General features: G+C 40.7%; 1 protein-coding gene across 11 annotated transcripts in view; it reads right to left on the minus strand.

The window, feature by feature from the left end:
- kiaa1109 (KIAA1109 ortholog) overlaps nt 1–19,524 on the minus strand; it is a 71,625-nt gene extending 52,101 nt beyond the window's left edge. For 7 of the 11 annotated variants that reach the window (XM_071471203.1, XM_071471210.1, XM_071471205.1 and 4 more), the window contains exons 1-25: nt 19,339–19,524; nt 16,389–16,524; nt 15,048–15,164; nt 13,492–13,570; nt 12,939–13,003; nt 12,118–12,292; nt 11,494–11,575; nt 11,118–11,311; nt 10,051–10,130; nt 9,757–9,907; nt 9,159–9,315; nt 8,650–8,728; nt 7,253–7,344; nt 7,014–7,131; nt 6,700–6,855; nt 5,458–5,555; nt 5,046–5,230; nt 4,166–4,272; nt 3,782–4,011; nt 3,323–3,541; nt 2,742–2,879; nt 1,923–2,099; nt 1,310–1,438; nt 580–699; nt 152–483 (exon numbers count right to left, since the gene is read on the minus strand). In XM_071471203.1, the coding sequence (XP_071327304.1) occupies nt 152–483; nt 580–699; nt 1,310–1,438; nt 1,923–2,099; nt 2,742–2,879; nt 3,323–3,541; nt 3,782–4,011; nt 4,166–4,272; nt 5,046–5,230; nt 5,458–5,555; nt 6,700–6,855; nt 7,014–7,131; nt 7,253–7,344; nt 8,650–8,728; nt 9,159–9,315; nt 9,757–9,907; nt 10,051–10,130; nt 11,118–11,311; nt 11,494–11,575; nt 12,118–12,292; nt 12,939–13,003; nt 13,492–13,570; nt 15,048–15,164; nt 16,389–16,494 (3,386 nt within the window). In that variant the 5' untranslated portion in view covers nt 16,495–16,524; nt 19,339–19,524. The remainder of the gene's footprint in view (nt 1–151; nt 484–579; nt 700–1,309; nt 1,439–1,922; nt 2,100–2,741; nt 2,880–3,322; nt 3,542–3,781; nt 4,012–4,165; nt 4,273–5,045; nt 5,231–5,457; nt 5,556–6,699; nt 6,856–7,013; nt 7,132–7,252; nt 7,345–8,649; nt 8,729–9,158; nt 9,316–9,756; nt 9,908–10,050; nt 10,131–11,117; nt 11,312–11,493; nt 11,576–12,117; nt 12,293–12,938; nt 13,004–13,491; nt 13,571–15,047; nt 15,165–16,388; nt 16,525–19,338) is intronic. The other 4 variants (XM_071471206.1, XM_071471209.1, XM_071471212.1 and 1 more) reach the window with 2 other exon arrangements.

A 19,524-nucleotide genomic window follows, 5' to 3' on the forward strand; every position in this document is an offset into this window, starting at 1 on the left:
TCTATTCTTTGCCGTTACATTTCCATTCTTGAGAAAGCAGCTGTTATGTAACATATATTCTTCCTGTGAAGTCTGATTCTGATTTTGATTCCAATTCTGAGATACACAGAATAACAGGACAGAATAACAGACGACGCTGTGTGCTTTCTACCTTTTGGTCTGAGCATCGTGTAGTTCCAGAAAGTGCCTCTGGACTTCACATTTGGCTGGGTGGTCTGCAGCCAGGGCAATGTCTGCTGTGATGAGGTTCAGGTTGAGTGAACCCGCCTCCAGCCAGACAGAGCGTCGCAGCAAAGGGGGCTGACCGGGACCCAACGGCTGACCCGGACCTTGACCCTGTCCAGCCGGCTGCAGCCTGGTCGCCTCGCTGTGCTGCTGCTGTTCAATGTACTGACGGATGTTTAAGTCCTGCACCACGGCGCTGATGCCCTCTCCCACTGCCTGGTTGTGCAGGTTGCAGTTGGCTATGCGAATAATACCCGTCTATGGAGGAAGAGAGAGAGGAAAATTTAATTCAAGAGCTGACAAGGCGTTAAACTATCTTGACTTTGCAATACAAAAAGTCTTGGTGCTAATTACCTTGATACTGGCAGCACAGCCATGCTCCACAATGAAGAGGTCAACTCCATCCATGGCCAGTCGGGTCATGGTGTACTTCAGCTCCTCTGATGTGCGGCAGTGACCTGGCAGGCAGCTCAGCTGAGAGACAACAAACATTTAGTACAAAGTTACAAGGAAGCCATCTCCAATTTAGTCTGACTGAGCTTTACACACTGCTACAGCCTGTAGCCTGAGACACAGTTGTCAGAAACTAATGAGGGCTCTCAGGCAGAATTTTTAAAAATACCCTTGTTTGCATTTGCATAGAAAACAAGAGGGAGACTTGTTTTCTCTCAGCTTCATTCCATACATCATGGTGTTGTGTACATTTTCTATGTATGGCTGCTGTGAGGAGAACAATAGCTTTGTGTTAGAGGCTGTTGTTCCATTTCTCCATCTGTGAAAAAGTGTCCTTTCTGACTCACGCATCATTAGAGAAAGGTTCACAGTACTCTCCCTTTATTATCATATGTCATTTGCATATTTCCTTTCACCCTGGACAGCTCTGACCAACATGTAAATCTGATTAAAAAAGGAAAGCTTTCAGCTATAATGAGCTCATTTAATAGCTTGGGTTAGGGTGCAGGCACACACAGCTGCTCACTAGTTCAAAGCAAAGCTGGACAGTTACAGCAGAGGAAATGAAAAAGTGTCAGGAAATGAGGCTCCCACCTTGTGGAGCGTTTCATAGCACACTGTCTGTCTGTACCTTGGCATCACAGATGCGACGGTCGACACCATGCTGGCAGATGACGGAGGGCTTGGGTTGTTCTAGCTGGAACTCTCGGGACACCACATGGAAAAGGAAGGTTTCACCCCACTCTATCATACTGGCCAGCTAATAATCACAAACACACACACGCACATTAGCACCTCAATAAATACACTCACCGCAAGGGCAAATGCACAGAACAGAAAACAAGAGTAAAGCAAACACAGTCATTGTGGGGGTGTAAAAAGCATAAGGAAAACATAACACAATTATCAGCTGTAACACACATAAATTCTGCTCACACAGTTTTAATAAACACTATAAATTCACAACAGTAGTATTTGTGGCAGGGCTACTCATGAATAGTAGTAGTATATTAGTATATAGTGCAGGGGCTTCATACAAGCAAGAGAAGTACCTGACTAGTCTCTCTTTCTCTCTCTCTCATACTCACACACACACACACACAGCTGACCCATAACGTAATCATAACATAAGGGTGCACATGTAAAATACATGACCCTTTAAACCTCCAACATTCCCATCAAACACACAGACACACACACACACACACACACACACACACACACACACACACACACACACACACCTGTGGAACAGTGACCCTGCCAGTGAGCCCCCCAGCCTGCATGTCGATGAGCCAGGCGTACTCCAGCGTGTCACTGCCCAGAGGAAGGCCCTGAGCAGAGAACATGGCGTGGGCCCTCATCTGCAGGCCAGACAGACTCAAGTGGCCATCCCTCAAGACCCCGTCTGATGTGGGACGCTGCGGGGAGAAGAACAAATTCACGTATTTTCACCTTGAATCGTTGCCTTAAGGCGTTGGTCAAATGACAAAGTGAAAAAAAACCTTGAAGTAATTTGCTGGTGCTAAAAGCAATCTTTAGCTGAAGTGAAATATGTGATTTTTTTCCCCATAATAACCCGACACGTGCTGTCAGAAGAGCCTGTTATCCCACCAGGGGAGAGAGATGAGGGCCACAGGGGATTAGGGAAAGTTATTCACTCTGAGCAGGAAATAGGATCCAACTCATGGCTAAAGCTTAGAAATTCTCTGAGATTATACAATATGCAGCTGCTTATGCAAACATGCGGCTGGTGCAAGCATGTTTCACATTATGCAACACTTATTGCAGCTTTATTCAGGGCGTTTTCTGAGGACTGAGTCACTCTTTCAACTACCCGACTGAAGGGTAGCTGTTTGTGTGATGATTGTTTACTCTACTCACATAAAGCAACATAGCTGTATGCTTTTAACAGAAAAATGTAGACAGCCATGTCATTTTGTGTGTCCCCATACTGCTGTCATTTATCTTGAACTATATGGTTTCATTCAGGTAAAACAATGTCTACGCTGTATGGAGCCAAAACAAACAGTATCAGGCAGCTGTGTAGTTGTGTGTCGTACCTGGTAGTTGTCACTGATGAAGATGTGAATGGGAGACAGGAGCAGCTGAAGCATCGTCTCCTTGTAACCCTTTTTCATCTCAAAACACAGTCGCTCCAAGAAGCCGGATGGACCTTCGGGACCCTCGCTGCTGCAGTGCTGGAGGCACCCGAGAAAGTGAGCAAACAGATGGAGTGGTGCATCAAGTTGTTTTCATAAACATAAACACACTTCAACTTGAAAAGCATGACTTGCAGGTTTAGATAAAAAAAAGGAGACACATGGAGTTAATAAAGTGGGCTTAAATGTAGATCTGCAGACTTTATTTTCTCTTATGTTCTTTTTTTCTTGATGTCTTTCATCTATTTATATACTTCAAGTTTATATTATATACATTTCTGTCTCTACAGCTTGTCTGGCATGCATACCATGCACATTTTCATTAGTTTTTATTTCACACTGCAGTGGTGGAATCATTTCATTATCTTTTATAGAACCCCACTTGCTGTACTACACTGATCTCGCTATCTTGCTCTTTTTTCTTCACTCTTTTTTTTTTTTTTTTCACACCAAACTGGACTATTGGGAGTCATTAGTCTTACCATGGGCAGTCGGCCGTGGACTTTGTAAAGGTTGATGAGCACAGTGATGTCCCACGGGCGTAGGTCCAGGGGATGGAGGTCTGAGGTTTCCTTCTGCTCGCTGTCCTCCATGCCCAGAGGAGACCAGCCAAGGCCCGAGGACGTCGAAGTGGACAACACGGGGCTAGACACCGCCTCCTCAAAGTCTGTGTACATGTCATCCTCCCCAAAATAGTTTTCCTGTGGGGACAGGAACAGGATGGAGCAAGGTGTGTGGTGGATTGGAAACTTATACTTTCTCATACCAACACTTTTCTGGTGCCTGAGTGTCTTTGTTATTAAATTGGACCACTGATTACACTGAATTCAAATCATCAAAATAATAACAACCAAACCAAAATAATAACAAAAACCAAAAAAAAAAAAAAAAAAAATCAAGATATATAAGATTATTACTAAATAAGTCAAAGATGTCTTTACCTTGATGGAAATCAGTGCTCGGAGCAAAGGCCCGTAGAGGATGATTTGAGAATCTGGAGACATTTCCATCTCCACATGAAGTCTGTCAGGGGGCAGCTCGGAGGGGTCAGTGGGCACCCGGCTGTGAGCAGCTGAAGAAGACGTGGCGAAGCGTGGCGGGGCGCTGTGAGGTACAGATGTGTGTTCTGGGGGACGAAGAGCTGACAGCATGGATTCCTCCATCTCAGACACTGAGTAACGAAGCAAGAAAGTTGGGTAAGATTATGTGAAACATTGTAAAGGTGAACAAGAGAAGACTTTAAAGAAATTCATTGTCACAGACCACAGCCTTGTAGTTTAGAAAGAACAACTGAAGAAGAATTGATCCTACAGCAGCGAGCTTACATGACTGTTTGAGTTGCTCATCAGCCTTCTGAGGATAAATGGGATGCCAGGTGTAGTCAATAATGAGCAAGAAGTTGGGTACACTCCAGCAATCCACCCAGCCAGCTCTGATATGAGGAAGAAAAATAAAGAAGGTCATAATCCTGAATTTATCGTCATTTCAAGAGGATTTTCCACTTCATCATTTGCTTTACGAACCATTCAACTCGAGGACATACAGTAAAGGCAAAAGACGGTAAATGTGCTGTGCTTGATTTCTCTGCGGCACAGAGTGCACTGGTCCAGACAGAATTCGATCGTAACCTCCCAGTGGGGGGTGGTAAGTGGGTCTCTTGCGGGGTTACATCAGTATAGTCTGGCTCTGGGCTATACATAATAAATGATCTCGATGTTGAGTTATCATGTGCAGACTGCACAATGCCTACTTCTTCAGCATCTCTTTGAACATTCCCTCACCTTTATATGGTGGTGACTGCAATGTGAAATAGACCCAGACTTCTCTAATCAGGGATGCATACTATAGATAGCATTATACATAATTAAGGGTGCAAATGGAAAAGGACTGACTTGATACTGGTGCAAGTTTATACCTCAAATGAGAGATATCTAAGTGTCATTACATAATACATACATAATTTACATAGAAAAATGTCCAAACAGCTCTATTAAACATCTATTACCGGCAGACAGCAACTACTGAAGCATGAAGAGGTTAGTAGTACATTTACTTGAAATTAGCAGCTCCCACCTTGGCAACCTTTCCTTTCTACCTAAGCACTGATGTGAGTCAGTGTTACGATGGTGAGTCACCCTGCTCTTTTGCTAACATGCTCGCTTTTAGCCCACAATGAGAGAGAAATAATTTGCAGGTTTAACTCACTCTGCGTGGGTGATGTTCCTCCAGCAAGACTTGCTGGGTTTGGGAGGGGGGGCGCCTTGATTCTCCCCTGGCATGAACATGTCTGGGGGCAGCTTGACGTTCTGGTAGTCTTTGGCCAGGGTGAGGAGGGGGTAGCGGCTCGGGTGGCACTCTGGCAGGGACAGTCGCATGTCTGTATCCTCCGCCTGAGGCAGACAAAGCACATACATGTTTATGCACCCACACATATTCATAGTTGATGTCACAGCAGTCACAGAGTCTTTAAAAAAAAAAATGAAAATGAAAATACAATGTTTGTGCAGTCATCTGTAGATATATTTTCCAAACAGGAACAAATGTTGCAAATTAAACTCAAATAAAATATGGACATTTATTTTTGGAACAAATCATATTCACTTAAGGCATGACTCACCTTCAGGCTGAAGCGCGTATGGCAGGTGGTTGGAACAAACTCATTGAAAGGCAAAGTGAAGTCTATATTGAGCGTCTCACCGCACGCTGCCAGGTACACTAGAGAAGATCAATAATGCAACTGATTAGCCTGCCCTGCTCCTAGATTAAGTGAAGTATACACTGTGCTATACATCAAGACAGATATAGAGTAACAGAGTCAAAGTGTCCTGTCATGGGCGGGAGCCTCCAGGGTTAAAGAGGCATTATGATGCCTTCATGGCTGGATTTGGATTTCTTTCATTTTTGCAGTAGTGCTAATGCTAAACATTAACCACATACATAAGGGTAGGTCTACACTGTAAAACTACTCAATTATACTATCATAAAGTATTTCTATACCAGTAAAATGAAGGTGAAATCTTTTATGTAACTTCACCATTAACAGCAGATATTACATCTTTTAGCTGGGACAGAACAGTACACATCCTTTACTTCAGAATAGGTATTTAAAAATCATTCATTTCTAAGTGGGGGGGGGGCTTGTTCCATAAAATGGCTGTAAATCGGAGACATGGAATTTCTAATAGTTAAAGTGGCGCTGGCAGCCGTAATCCTGTACACGCTGTGCGTAGGTTTTATGATAGTGTTTGTTTATTTAGGTAAATGAGGGACTGCTTGCCTGTTTAATGCCAATTTTTACTGCACAGATCTCTGGGATATTCAATGGAGTATATAACAGTATATTGCAGGCTATTATTCAGCTGGCTGTTGTTGTTTTTCAGGCATGTTTGTGTGGTCTTTGAAATGCATGTGGTGGGCTAATCTAGTTTAATGGTGGTGTTGTATCATAACTTCAGCACTAAAAACATGAATCAATCACTCTCTCTCTCACTCGCTTGCTCACTCACTTAATGGGCAGACATTTGTATGTGTGTGGGAAACCTAAAGGTAGGCTACAAGCACACAGGCAGTTCTCGTGCATCCTATGAAATACAATCCCACTGGTGCCACTGAGTACTTAAATATTCTTTCAGGACACCTCGGTCTTACTTGCTGCCCATTTAACCTTCTAAACTGTACAAAATAGTTAACCAAACGTTGAAGATATTAGTTATTAACACTTTCATTCACCATGTGCATTTTGGTAAAAACATCTAGTCATAAGAAACATTGCTCTTGAGTGAAAAATATGAATCTCTAAAGGTTTTATTTTTCAGTATACTGTAGAAACTGTCTGCATCTAGAAGAGCATCTTTCTCACCATTCTCCTGCTGTTTGGTGGAACAGTCAATCCAGTTGTGCTGATTTGCCGCCCAGATCATCTCAAACTGGTGGAAAAGGATCTTGAATTTCCAGGAATAGGGCACAAAGGAGTAGATGTCTGGGGCGCTGTCACTCGCCCAGTCCTGGATCAGATCTGAAAAGACAGAAGGCACAATGATGAAATGAAAAGTTTCATACATTTTACTGTTAAAATGCTAAGAGCTAAATGGTAATAATCTGATTCTAACACCTCAGAATATGTGGATTATCTATGTACAGTGATTTGTTCCATGTGTTTGCAGGAGGACTCACCAGTGAAGAAGTTTTTCTGGGCGTAGATGAAGTGGTAGGTGGCCTTGTACACCTCAATCTCACACTGCCATGACTGAGGCATGTTCCACACCCGAGGGTAACTGGCTATCACATGGAACTGAAACAAAGGCAGAGGCAGGATACGACTTCACTCCTGGCAGAGCGATTGCTACGTGTATACAAGTTTGACATTGCATTTGCTGAATTCTCCCTGAATTGTATAATCGCCTGCCACTTACAGCTAACATCTCAGCCTCCAGAAGTGTCCTGTACTGCATGCTGCTGGTGGTGTCCACGTGAAGCAGCTGACCTTTGATGGTGGGAGAGTAGCCTGAGGGCAGATGCAGAAAAGCAGGGCCATCAATTCTCAAAACCCAAAGCTAGAGCTGAGTTCCTGCAAATGTCACTTACCAGCAACATTTCAAAAGCTGCTTATGTTAACTACATTTCTGGGGACAGAGGAGAGCAGTGACTGATGACTGACAAAATATTATCTGCTCTGTCTGATAAATTATTAAAAATATGTCACAGTGGTATGACTGTGAATGCTCCCTGAGTTCAGTTGTATTATTCTGGATGTTGCTTTAAACTGAATGATGGTTATTGATGGTTTGACTTGATCTTTGTTGTATACTGTGGGGAGAACTTCAGTATTGAATTTAAGCTCAGTTAACCCACATCCAGAATGGAACTGCAAAGACAGACATTTCCTGTGGTCGACAATCCGCAGTGGTAATACGTCAGCTCTGTGATGCCACTTTTGATTTGGGCTTTTCCTCTGTCTCCACCAACACTGGCTGTTTTCAATGTCATTCACAAACTATTTCAAATGCATCCTATATAAATGAATTTTTATATTTACATGTCATAACATGAAAATGTTCCACCCCCGCTGGAATTACATGACACACAATAATACAACATAGCAGCCTCCAGTGATTGATAAATCATAGCTGCATAACACATACTGTATGTAGTTTTTGAATCCTAGTCGCACATGTATTTTTTCCATTTTGATTTATTACTAACAAACTCCTTAATCCTGATCGCCCCTGGAAAATACTGGTACTTTTTAAAGTACATTCTTAATTAGTGTTGATGAAAGAAACCTTAATGGCAGGGGTCGGTAATGTGGCTGAAACTGTATATTACTGTAATTTTAGAATTTTGTTTTGGAGACATTCATTTCACAGAGCATTCATCAAACTGAAGCGAAGCTACTACTGAAACTGAAAGCAAAGTAAAGTTGTTTAGATTAATAGATAATAATTATCTAGATTCACAGTGGATTCATGTTGGTAACAAAAACACATTTAAATAAAGTGCAAGGTCTAAATTAAATCTAAATTTAATGGCGAATTCATGGTAGTTCACACTACGGCTGGTGATCACTGTGGTCTGAGGACATCCTGGATAGAAGCCGAAATAATGTGAATTGGAAAAGAAGAAAGTTCCTATTCACTTGAATAAGAAAAGTCAAATAAATAAATAAATCCAATTTGCCATGATTCATCTTTAATTAATTAATTCAATTCAAAATCTAAACAACATTTTTCCTTGAGACATTGGAACATCAACAGATCCCAGTACTGACCTTTTGGTTTACTGGTCTTATTTCTAAGAAACACAAACTTACCGTTCTCTCCCACAGTCATGGGGATGTTGACTTCCAAGTAAGAGCCTGCACCTACATTCACATGGATGGCATTGGTTTCCTAGTAACAGAGGTGAAGACAAGAGCAGGAAGGGGTGGGTCATACATGCTGTCAGATTATTACAGAAGGTGCCTTACTGCCTTAAAAATCAAAGAAAGGAAACTAATGTGAACAAAAATGGGTTCAAAAGAGGTAATAAAATGACTCTTCTTCCCTGACTCAAGCCATTTTATGTTTTTATTCAACATGTATTCATGTTGTTATTTAGTATTCACTCCACATACTTGGCTCTGTGGAAATCCCTGCACTGCTCCAGGATGGAAATTTGAAAAGTATAAAACATGAACCAATATCAATATCTTAAACATGGTGATGCATAAAGACAAGGACAAGGCGAGCGGCAGAGAGAGGAGGAAAGATCAATGGGGCTGGAAAGAGAGAGAGAAAAAAGCAGAGAGAAGAAAGCACACAAGAGAGAAATAAGAGTCACCCTGTTTTTGGTGAAAAGCAGATCAATGGTGGCATCAGCAATGATGTTCATGCGCAGCTCGAAGGCTTGGATCTGTCTGGGTTTTCCAGGCTGGGCGACCTCAGTGACTTTCATGGCCTGGTAGTCGGCCGGGATGAAGAACTTCCACAGGCAGTCCCTGAGAAACATTCACAGTGAGTTTGCTCATGTAAACGCAAGACCATGTTTATGAAGCCTAAAATCTAAAGCCTGAAAAGTCTGAGCTGTTAGCTTTCAACAACAAAGTCTAAAACATCCCTCATCTTTCACCTTTTACATTTATATTGTATTAGTATGCTGCGCAAATACACACTAAAGATTGTGTTATGTTTTCAGACATATGTCGTTTATAAAATTTGCAATTGCAGCTAAATTGGCTGGTGTCTATCTGCCAAGGTCAGTCCTTCAAAAGCTCAGAGAACACGCTCTGACTAATCAAACTATAGAAGCAATGGTGCTGTTTTTGTGACTTTTAAGTTTTATATTTGTTAACAACATTTACACCCATGCTTTTATGTCAGCAAATGCTATTTAAATTGCTGTGACTGACTAAAAAATGCATCATTTCACTGTCACACACCTCTGCCGATCTGCCCAAGGCCCGTAATTGAAGTCCGTTCCTTTTCCGCAGACGATATCCAGACCCCAACATGGAGGCAAATCCTGGAGCTTATCACCCTCGCTGCATGTCTCTGCCTCCTCCCCACCCTCCTGCTCCACAGGGACCAGACCTGCAAACACACACAAACAGAAACACACACACACACACATCTGTCACACTCATGTTTTCTTCTGATAGTAATGAAGAGAAGACATTTGTTTGTTTCACTGGTTCACAGTTTTAAATTGTGTGTGTGAGTGTGTTTTTAAATACCGGGTTCATCCTGGTAGTAATAGATGTCAACGTCATTGGACTGCATCACCACAAAACCTTCACCCATCAGTCTGGGAGGTCTAGAAATGGTCCCAAAACATTATACAATTAAATATTCAGTCTGTCTTAGAGCTTTATTCTGGCATGAATACACCTAATATGAATTTTATAAATGCACTGGCTTTACTCTTACTTATCTTTACTTCATCTCACTGTCATTCCAATAAGACATCAAGGACGGCTGGAGGTTCTTCTATGCCAAGTTTTTGCTCTTTAACTTTAAAGCAAGTCTACTGTCAAAGTTGTTTCATTCAGTTTAAGTGGGGATAATGGTTTATGGCTTTCAAGCTTATTAAGCAGTACAGTTAAAGCTGCCAGGTGAAAAGTTATGACAACATTTTTTGAAGTAAAATTGTTCAATCCAGGTAAATAAATCCTGATCTTTCTTCTATATCCAACAGCTTTAACCTTTAAAAAGGCTGCAGCTCCTGCTCTCAGCAGAATAAAAGCAGTCGTACAGGAAATGCAGCAATTTAAAAATACTCAAAGCATCGTTATTTATTCTGAATTAACTCATAAATGTGGCACAAAAAAGTTTATTTTCTGTTTTTATAGAGTGAGCCTTGTGCCTGGCTGCGTGTTACAATCATACCATACATTATACAGTATATTGCAGTGTAACTAGAGAGAATAGAGAAACACCAAGAGCGGTGACAGACTTATCCATTTAAAACTGTATAATGATCTAATTTTCTACAGTTATTGTGGCATGCTTAAAAAAAAGACTAGCAGAGGATAGTACGAGTACGTTAATATTCTTCAGGAAAGAACTTTATCTCTAAAAATGTTTGAGAAAATAGTTTGAGTACTGACAACACAAGTTGAAAAATGATGATGGTTACACATTGCTTTGAATAAATATATGCTTCATTTCAGTTTCATTCCTTGTATGTGAATTTCCCCCTTGAATTTAAACAGCATAAACCTCTTCAACTACAAGTCTGTGACAACAGTTGATTTTACAGAGACACTAATAAATGAAAAAAGCGTATATGTCTTTGACTTACTCATCATTCTGCATGCCCAAGTAGCGTGGACTGGGAACCAGCATGACGCGCACATTTTCCAGTGAGCCTTTGACGATGTGCATGTACTGGTCCAGGTGGCTGGAGGGAGGCTTCGTGGCGTACGTCAGGAAGGCGTCCTCAAAGTTCACACACAGAGTCTGTGGCAGGTAGTGGTTCCCAAATGCCAAGCGACCCTACAGGAGAGCGAACACACATGCAGTAGGAGAATGAGGCCTGAACGCTTCTCCATTCATAATCACTTCTTTTTACAAACATTGCTCTCAAGCTATTTCTACAACTGGCGAACAACTGGCTTTTTTTTTAAGACCCTAAACCAAATTCCATTCAATTTTTGCTGAATTCCACAGATACTCACAGTGCTGATGTTAACTTTGATGACAGGAATGAGGGAGCGCCAAGAAGATGTGGGGTCTGGACTCTCTGCTTTGATGTTCACACTACACGAGGACCAGAAGACATTCAGTCTGACTACAGGTCAGTGGTGCTATATTTCCAGGTAGTAAAATTAATTTGGCTATCAGAAGGAAATGATAATAGTTCCCTTCTATGCCATCACTCCCAATGCATTTAGTGATAACACAGAGGAAAGGGAGCTTCAAGTTACTCAGACTGCTGGTTATCAAATCTCTGGAGTCTCTGTAGCTTTATTTGATTCCCAACCACATCTCTTAACAAAATCTTTCACACAAATTACTGTACTGGTAAAATCAAGTCACTGCTCATAGAATAAAGTGTCATATCTATACTAATGTCAGTAATTTTTTTTCCATTTTAATGTGACAAACAAATACCCATTAGACAATTTTCCCTGAGACATTTTTAGATCACACTAAGGAAAGGCACCTACACAGGCAAAATACTGTTAGTCATTTGCAATCATTAAAATATTATTTTTAATGCATCAGATCAACATACGATTTTCCCTAAACAAGCCTAACATTTAATAACACAAATCTGCTTGAGGAGGCCTTCGTTGTACCTTTCCAGGGTCTTGTTTCTGTCCTCTCGTCCCCTCTCTTCATCTTTTTTGGGTGTTATGAGCGTGGGTTCCAGTCCAAAGGTCTCCTGCAGGCGGGCGTAGAGGTCGGTTCGGTTGTAGACGTGAAATTCAAAGCCATTAACTGTCACGTAAAGCCTGGTCTCTGCCTTGGGGTCTGATGACAAAAGACAAGAGAGACATTTCGAAGGTCACCATCTACTGTATGTTCATGTTTCCTTCCACAATGATATATATATAAAACTAAAATATTAACAGAACCAAATCAAACTTATTCAAATTTACACTGGGGCTTCAAATAAGGATTATTGTCATAATCTGACACTGTCTCATTTAGATTTTTTCATTGTTTGATCTGTATGTCACAAAATAGTGAGAAATGCATCACAAAATCTCAAAACCCATGTTGTCATGTTCTTATTTTGTCCAAACAACAGTTCAAAACCCAAATATATTCCTGTTACTATCTTGGAAGCAAATATTCATATGTGACAAACTGAAAAGAGATTTGTTTGGCATTTTTACAGATAAGGAACTAAAACCTTTAACTAATGATCAAAGTTGTTGCAGACACCATTTTCTGCAGGTGAAATGAAATAATTTGCTGAATGATCCACAAAATAAAAACACTTTATCCAAGCAGAGATCATTAACATTTATCCTGCAGGCTAATTACAAACTCCTCAGTGAACAATTTAACAATTCATTAGCATGGATCTAAAAGCAACAGACAGTTTTCTTAATTTTTTTTGTTTGTTTGTTTTTTTTTTTAATTGTCCAGAGGACAGTCACATTTGACTCACCGTGCTGTTTCTGTTTTGGGTTATACATTTTCCACCAGCGAAATATGAGGAAGCCATCCTGTATTCTGTTACGCAGACAAAAAAAAAATCAGTCAGTAAGCTGCAAGCTCTGAGGTTATAAAGCTGAAAACACACTGCCGCCACAGCATGTCAGAGCAATGGCTCACCAGGCAACATCTTTTCTACCATTGTGTTTGTAATAATATGATTGTGGGTTGTATAGCTCTTTATATTTGTCAACCTAAACAAGTAGTCTATGCTCCTCCATTGTACACACACACACAAGACAACAACAGGGGGAGCAAGACGTGAGGAGAGGGAAGCCAGGAAACACAAAACAGGCTTTTCTCTGGAAAAACAATGCGTTTTTTCAGGAGTGCTGAGGCTGGAAACCTAACAGTGGCGTCGAGTTGCTGGGCAGCGTGTTGATGGGCACACAAGTGCTGCCAGTGAGGGGTTGTACATAGAAAATCACAGGGGCGGCTGTTTGGATGCGCACTGTTCAGCGGTGGTGTGTTCTGGCCGTAAGAAAGAGGAACAGAGGAGAGGTCACCTGATGGACATGTCTTGGTTGATGTAATAGACGTCTCTGAACATGACTTTCCCCGACAGCACGGAGAAGGAGAAGGAGCCTGTGGAGAGGGGGTCAGACACACGGTGTCAATATTTTCATTAACAGTAGTGTTCATCATACTGACTGAAATAATTTAATACTGTCACAGTTTAGGTCCAAACCTGTTTGATCACAGTGGTTTGAAGTTAAGTTAATAAAGGAGCTAATTAAAATGTTAAACAAAAAATTTAATTAGATGGTTCTGTAAAAATAAAAACTGCCAGTGTGTTGCTGAGATATTTAATCACCTTGTCGTTCTTTTATCATTGACAAAAAATAATCTTAATTAGCATCTAATTGTACAAGTAACAGTCACAGGCAGTCACTGAGCAAGAAAGAGTACATGATTTTCTGTCATTAATCCTTTTTGGCTCGTAACGTCTGCATCTGTTTTAATTATTCGATGCCAAAGAAATGTCAGCAACTGAGCGGTTCATCTATAATCATCCCAGCTGACACTTCCTCCTGTTTATGGTGTTTTTGACTTTTCTGCTGTCTGAATGAAGACAGGATATGACACTTGCCCAAGACCATGTCATTAGGAAGCTGGTCCTGGTCTGTGCTTCCTATGTAAATAGACATGCATTTATATAGCACTTTCCTAGTCTTGCTGAACACTAAAAGCACTTTACAAAACTTACTACATTCACCAATTCACTCACAAATTCATACATCACACTCATACACTGATGGGTCAGCCATCAGGGGCAATGTGGGATTCAGTATCTTGCCCAAGGACACTTCGACACACGGCCTGGACGCCACTAATTAGTGGACGACTTGCTCTACCTCCTGAGCCACAGCCACCCAGATCTATGCAGAAAAAAAGTTACCTAACCCAGGCTTGGCCAAGAAAAGACACACCTTAAAGCTCGTTCAAACCTGCTAAGCAGGAACACATCTTGTCTGTGATGTGTCAGAACTGTGCTGTTTGGTATTTAGGTTTGTTTATTTCTAGTCCCTTACAATGCAAAGATTAACTAAGCCGTGCACTCCTCATAAATGTTAATGCTGTGTTGGTAATCATTCTTGTACTTCCTATTTACTCACAGCCAGTGAGCTGCAGATTCCTGTCCACATACACTGCTGTGATGCTAAGTGAATACATGAATTTGCCAGTTTACTTGGCATGACTCTTTTTTGGTTAATTACAGGACTGTAATTAGGGCTGTATTTCAGAGCAGATGCACCTGACAACATTTAAGCTTTAGTAAAGAGTCTGATGTTTTTGGAGGAACCTGATCACTTGCTTAAATAAAAACTGAGTCTTGAGTTACACTTGAATTTATGAATTTATAAATGAATTCTTGTGTTGGTTGCAGTTTGCTCTTCATGCTCCATGGAGATAATCACTGAGTGAACCTGGCTCATCATGAAATATTCAGCAGCCTGAGTTAACGCCTTGAACTGAAAGCTTTGGCAGCAGCAGCAGCACCCCCCCCCCCCACCCCCCACGCCTATTCATCACAGTGTGACGGAGCTCCCAATGAACACACCGATGTGAATGTAGCCATCCTTGTAGAGTCTGTTGATGATGAGGGTGAGGATGAGGCCAATGTTGCGGGAGTTGTAATAAGTTAAATAGATGATCCATCCACAGGACAGAATGGTGGCTGACAGGAGGGGAAAAAAAGCACAAAATGGTCTCAGTCAGTAAAAGATGATGAATTCAAGTGAACTGAGGCACAGTTTTAATCTGAATTCCTGATATCACTCTCAAATTGATACAGTAGGTTTATTAACACAAGAAATAACATCTCAGAATAAAGTTTTCTGATGCTTGGAAATGTTTGTTTACATCAGTAATGTTTGTGAATATAACAGTAAAATAGGCCTATAGTTTCTAATATAATCACTGCTGCTGATTTTGCCTTTGTTAAGTCAAGCGCTTTAATTATACATGTGAGTGACCTTGTTACTTTTAAGGCCAACAAACCGTGATTGGACCTTAGAATGCAATGTGCCAGATGCTACTTCTTCAGACACGACAAAGACTCATTCACACAGAGAAATTCCACCTAAAACATTATTATTTAAGGAATATAGCAGTGCAGATGGCAGTAATGTAGAAACTCTTTATTCTTTCATAACTGGGTTGACAGCTGGTTTTGACTGCTGCACTCAAGTTTTTTTTCCCCCTTTTTCCTGAAAGAGTTTTTTTTCTCCCCAGGTTGAAGAAGTTGCAGTGAAACAAAGAAAACGGCTTCTGTGAGTCGTGTAATATCACTGGCCTACTGAGAGCTGCACCTGAACTGAGCAGTGATTGAAAATTATCTTTTTTTCATATTTTAACTGAATTAAATCACAATGAAGTGAAGATGCAGCCAAGACGACTACATGATTAAAAGCAAATACTAATTAAAATCTTTCACAAGATGAGATCTAAACACATTAGGGAATATAACAGAGTTTTATCATACTTTATACCATGCAACTCAGTGCAATAAACGTCAGTTTATTTTACATGATTTCACACATTTCAAAAGACCTTATTATGAAATGATACTAAAATAATCTGTGCTTACCACATTATTAAGTAACCCCTTACAGAGTGTAAGGGACTGACATAAAATTACCACTCCTCCAAATAGTCATTATTTGTGCCCAACAGGACAATTACATGTTACCAAACCTCTGTTCCATAAACGAGGTACAAATAAAAGTAGCCAAAACCCTATCGCTTTCCACAATAGTTTAGACCAAAGCAAGCAACAGCACATCTTCAATGAAACTGTTAGGCCACTAACATGAATCTTGACAGTGCTGACAGGTTTTCACTTCACACGTGACAGATTACTTGAGGTCTCAGATACACGGTGCAGGCACAGAGCACTTACCAACGAGGAGCCAGATGAAGTTCGAGTTGTGCTTAGTAAGAAAATCATCTAGATCCACGAAGCTGGGGAAGGTGCTTTCATTGTTTTTGGCAACATGTCCATCCATGGCTACAGGCTCTCAGTCTGATGTCTAAAACTAAAAAACAGTCAGATGTCAGATTGCTGCCACGGCACAGGAGCAAAACTGAGCAGAAAACACACAAGCACAAAAGAACACGTGAAACACAGCAAAGAATGACAAAGTGAGAGAGTGAAAATGTATTGGGAATTTTTTGATGAACCAGTGGGAACTGCAAAGGACCTCCAGGAAAAAACAGCTAACTAAAACTAAAGTCTTGAAAATGGTGTCAGGTGGAATTGCAGCATATAGCCTACAAATCCAGGGTTTCTTTAGGGTTCCCCAAATTAACAAACTAAACTTTTTAACACCCTTTTTAATCCCACATATAATGCATATTTTATGGGACAAAGTATGATAGATAACACTGAAAACTAGAAATGAACAATTAATATAAACATTATTGAACTCGCAATATGGCCAAGTGCAACATCCAAATAGCAGGAGCTACAATTTTTTGATAAAGGTAAAATGTGTCACGACAACATAACATAAACGATGAATTGTGCTACAGAGATCCCCACACGTAAGGGAACATGCTGGTTTGGTACATGCCCCAGAAAAAAAAAAGTTTATATTTTTTCAGTGAAAATGAACCATTCCAACTGAAATTGTGACTCATATCTCTGCCAAAATTATTGCAATATGATTTATTATCGCATATCATTCAACCCTACTGATAACCAGTAGATACAATAAGGACTAGAATTATTTAATAAATGCATGAATTTGTAGACATTTATAATCAAAATTTTCAGTATTTCCTTCTGAACATAACCTGGATAAGCAGCAAGTGGATGAATGCACTGAACCTCTTTAAAAAAATAGTATTGTACAGTTTTCAAATAATTGTTAAAGACTTTGGTTCATTTATATAGTACACAACCTTCATATGAGCTGAGCAGTGGGAACAATGACAAAGCCAGCTGTGCACAACACATGATCATAACTGCACCTGCTTTGCATGTCATAAGGACACTGGCTGTATTCATTGACGTGAACTTTGCTTCTACAGGAGGGATTATTTTATTCTGTTGTTGTGTGTGGCAGAGGGCTGGTGGAATGGTGTTGCTTGTGTGTGTGTGTGGCTGCAAGTGTATGCTGTGCGTAAGCCCATGCTTAGGAGTCAAAAGCTTGAATTAAAGACACAAACAGACTCACACACACAAACATAATTCCTCATTTAATCCACCTTAAATGACGTTGGCAGTAAAACCAATGAAATGTAACCAAAACCAACTCTCTCTTTTACAGACAATGCTGTCTCCAATTGTCTCTTTTGGACAAATACTTTATTTTACAATACATCTGTTAACATTCTGTAATTTGAGAGACGAGCTGGATCTCACAAGGGATTTAACACCAGCTACCTGCCAGATACTAATCCAATTCTGTTTACACACCAACCAACTCTGATGTAGTCCACCTGAATGGATCACAGCACTGATATTCCTGGAAGGCAAGTTCAGATTTTAAGTAACACCCTACATGAGTTATGGCATGTGAGCACAAATTATGCTGCCATCCCAAAAAGGTCATTGCTTATCAGTGACTCTACACAATTACTGGAGAGTTTTCACTTTTGGTTTAGACCATTGAGGACAACTCTGTCAGCCTCAGCCTCTAGTTAACTACCACAGCTGGACCCAGACTGTTTCATGCTAGCATCCCAACAGATAGTGCATACATCAGACCAGACATCACTCCAACCAACAAGCCGAAATAAGGATAATTTGGGAACGTAACACCTTAAATTATAGTTACAGACATGACATGGAAAATCTCTTAACAACCATTACTGGACCAACACTACTTAATACTGAATCAAAAAATAAACTGTTTTCCTTGAGAGTTGGGCAACAACTGCACAAGCAACCCTGATCACAAACCATTTCACAGGTACACAAGCTAACAATCTACTACTGTTATGCTTTTGCAATGTCCATCAAATCAACAGCAGTCTGTAGCAAAAATGTTTGACAGATTCAACTCTGCTCACAGCGTTTAACTGTCATGAAAATCTGCCGATTTACTTACACCTGAACTTGCCCACAGATTTTTAAACCGTTTACAAATCTGTGGGCACGGATTACAAATCCTGGAGGTTCCCGCACTTATCAGAATAGACACAAACACACCCTCGAAAATGACCTCAGACCTTTTCAGGTTTGCTGAAGACACGTACTAAGCTCAGAGGTGATTCACCGAGCATCAGTTTGAACATTTCAACCAAATAACTTTCAGCTTTCGGTGCTGTTTAGGTGTTGTATGTCCCTTGACGTTAGACAAAGCAATGAGGATGACGAAAGAACAGACAGCAGTAACTTATCGGGGCTACTCGACTTTCTCTGGCTTTGTTTACATATTGAACTAGTAAAGCTACCATCGACAGTTCTCTATCTTGACATGGAGCTATACGTTAAGTGCAAGATACATTATCAGTCGTACATGGATTGCTAATTCAATAAATCACTCGACTTCAGATAAGATCTCAAGCCATACCTGTTACTAACCACACACCTAGCTAATCCTAGGTGTTGAGTTTTTGCCTGAGCATTAACCTCAGCACTAATAACAACGACGAACTGTTGCCTAATGTGTTTTTTTCGTGTTAGTATCGTTACAACAAGAGGCTGCTGGCCTGTCCAGTACAGCTGGCCAGCTTCCCTGTTAATGACGTTTAGCTTGTGGATAATGCAGTTATTAAGCTAACCGCTAAATATTATAACGTTAGCACTGTGTTCAGCTAGCAAGCTAGTGACAGCAGGCCGCACCCTATAACTTCTCCAAATTCAAACTGTGAAAACAAGTCTCTTAAGGATCGTAAAATACCTTAATGTCCTCGATAAGGCATGTGGTTTCATCTTTGCTCCGGTTATTCAGGAGTTGCTGTCCTTTTGTCGTGTCAGACATGGGCACAGCTAGCATCCCCTGTTGAATATTTACCTGGCACACAGCCAGTTAGCATCTCTTCCTGTTCTGTCGGGAACGGTCATAGAAACTGACCAATGGGGGAAA

Source organism: Trachinotus anak, unplaced genomic scaffold, assembly GCF_046630095.1.
Source record: "Trachinotus anak isolate AG129_WGS33_773 ecotype Australia unplaced genomic scaffold, CSIRO_AGI_Tana_v1 ptg000033l, whole genome shotgun sequence".
Classification (NCBI taxonomy): Eukaryota; Metazoa; Chordata; class Actinopteri; order Carangiformes; family Carangidae; genus Trachinotus; species Trachinotus anak.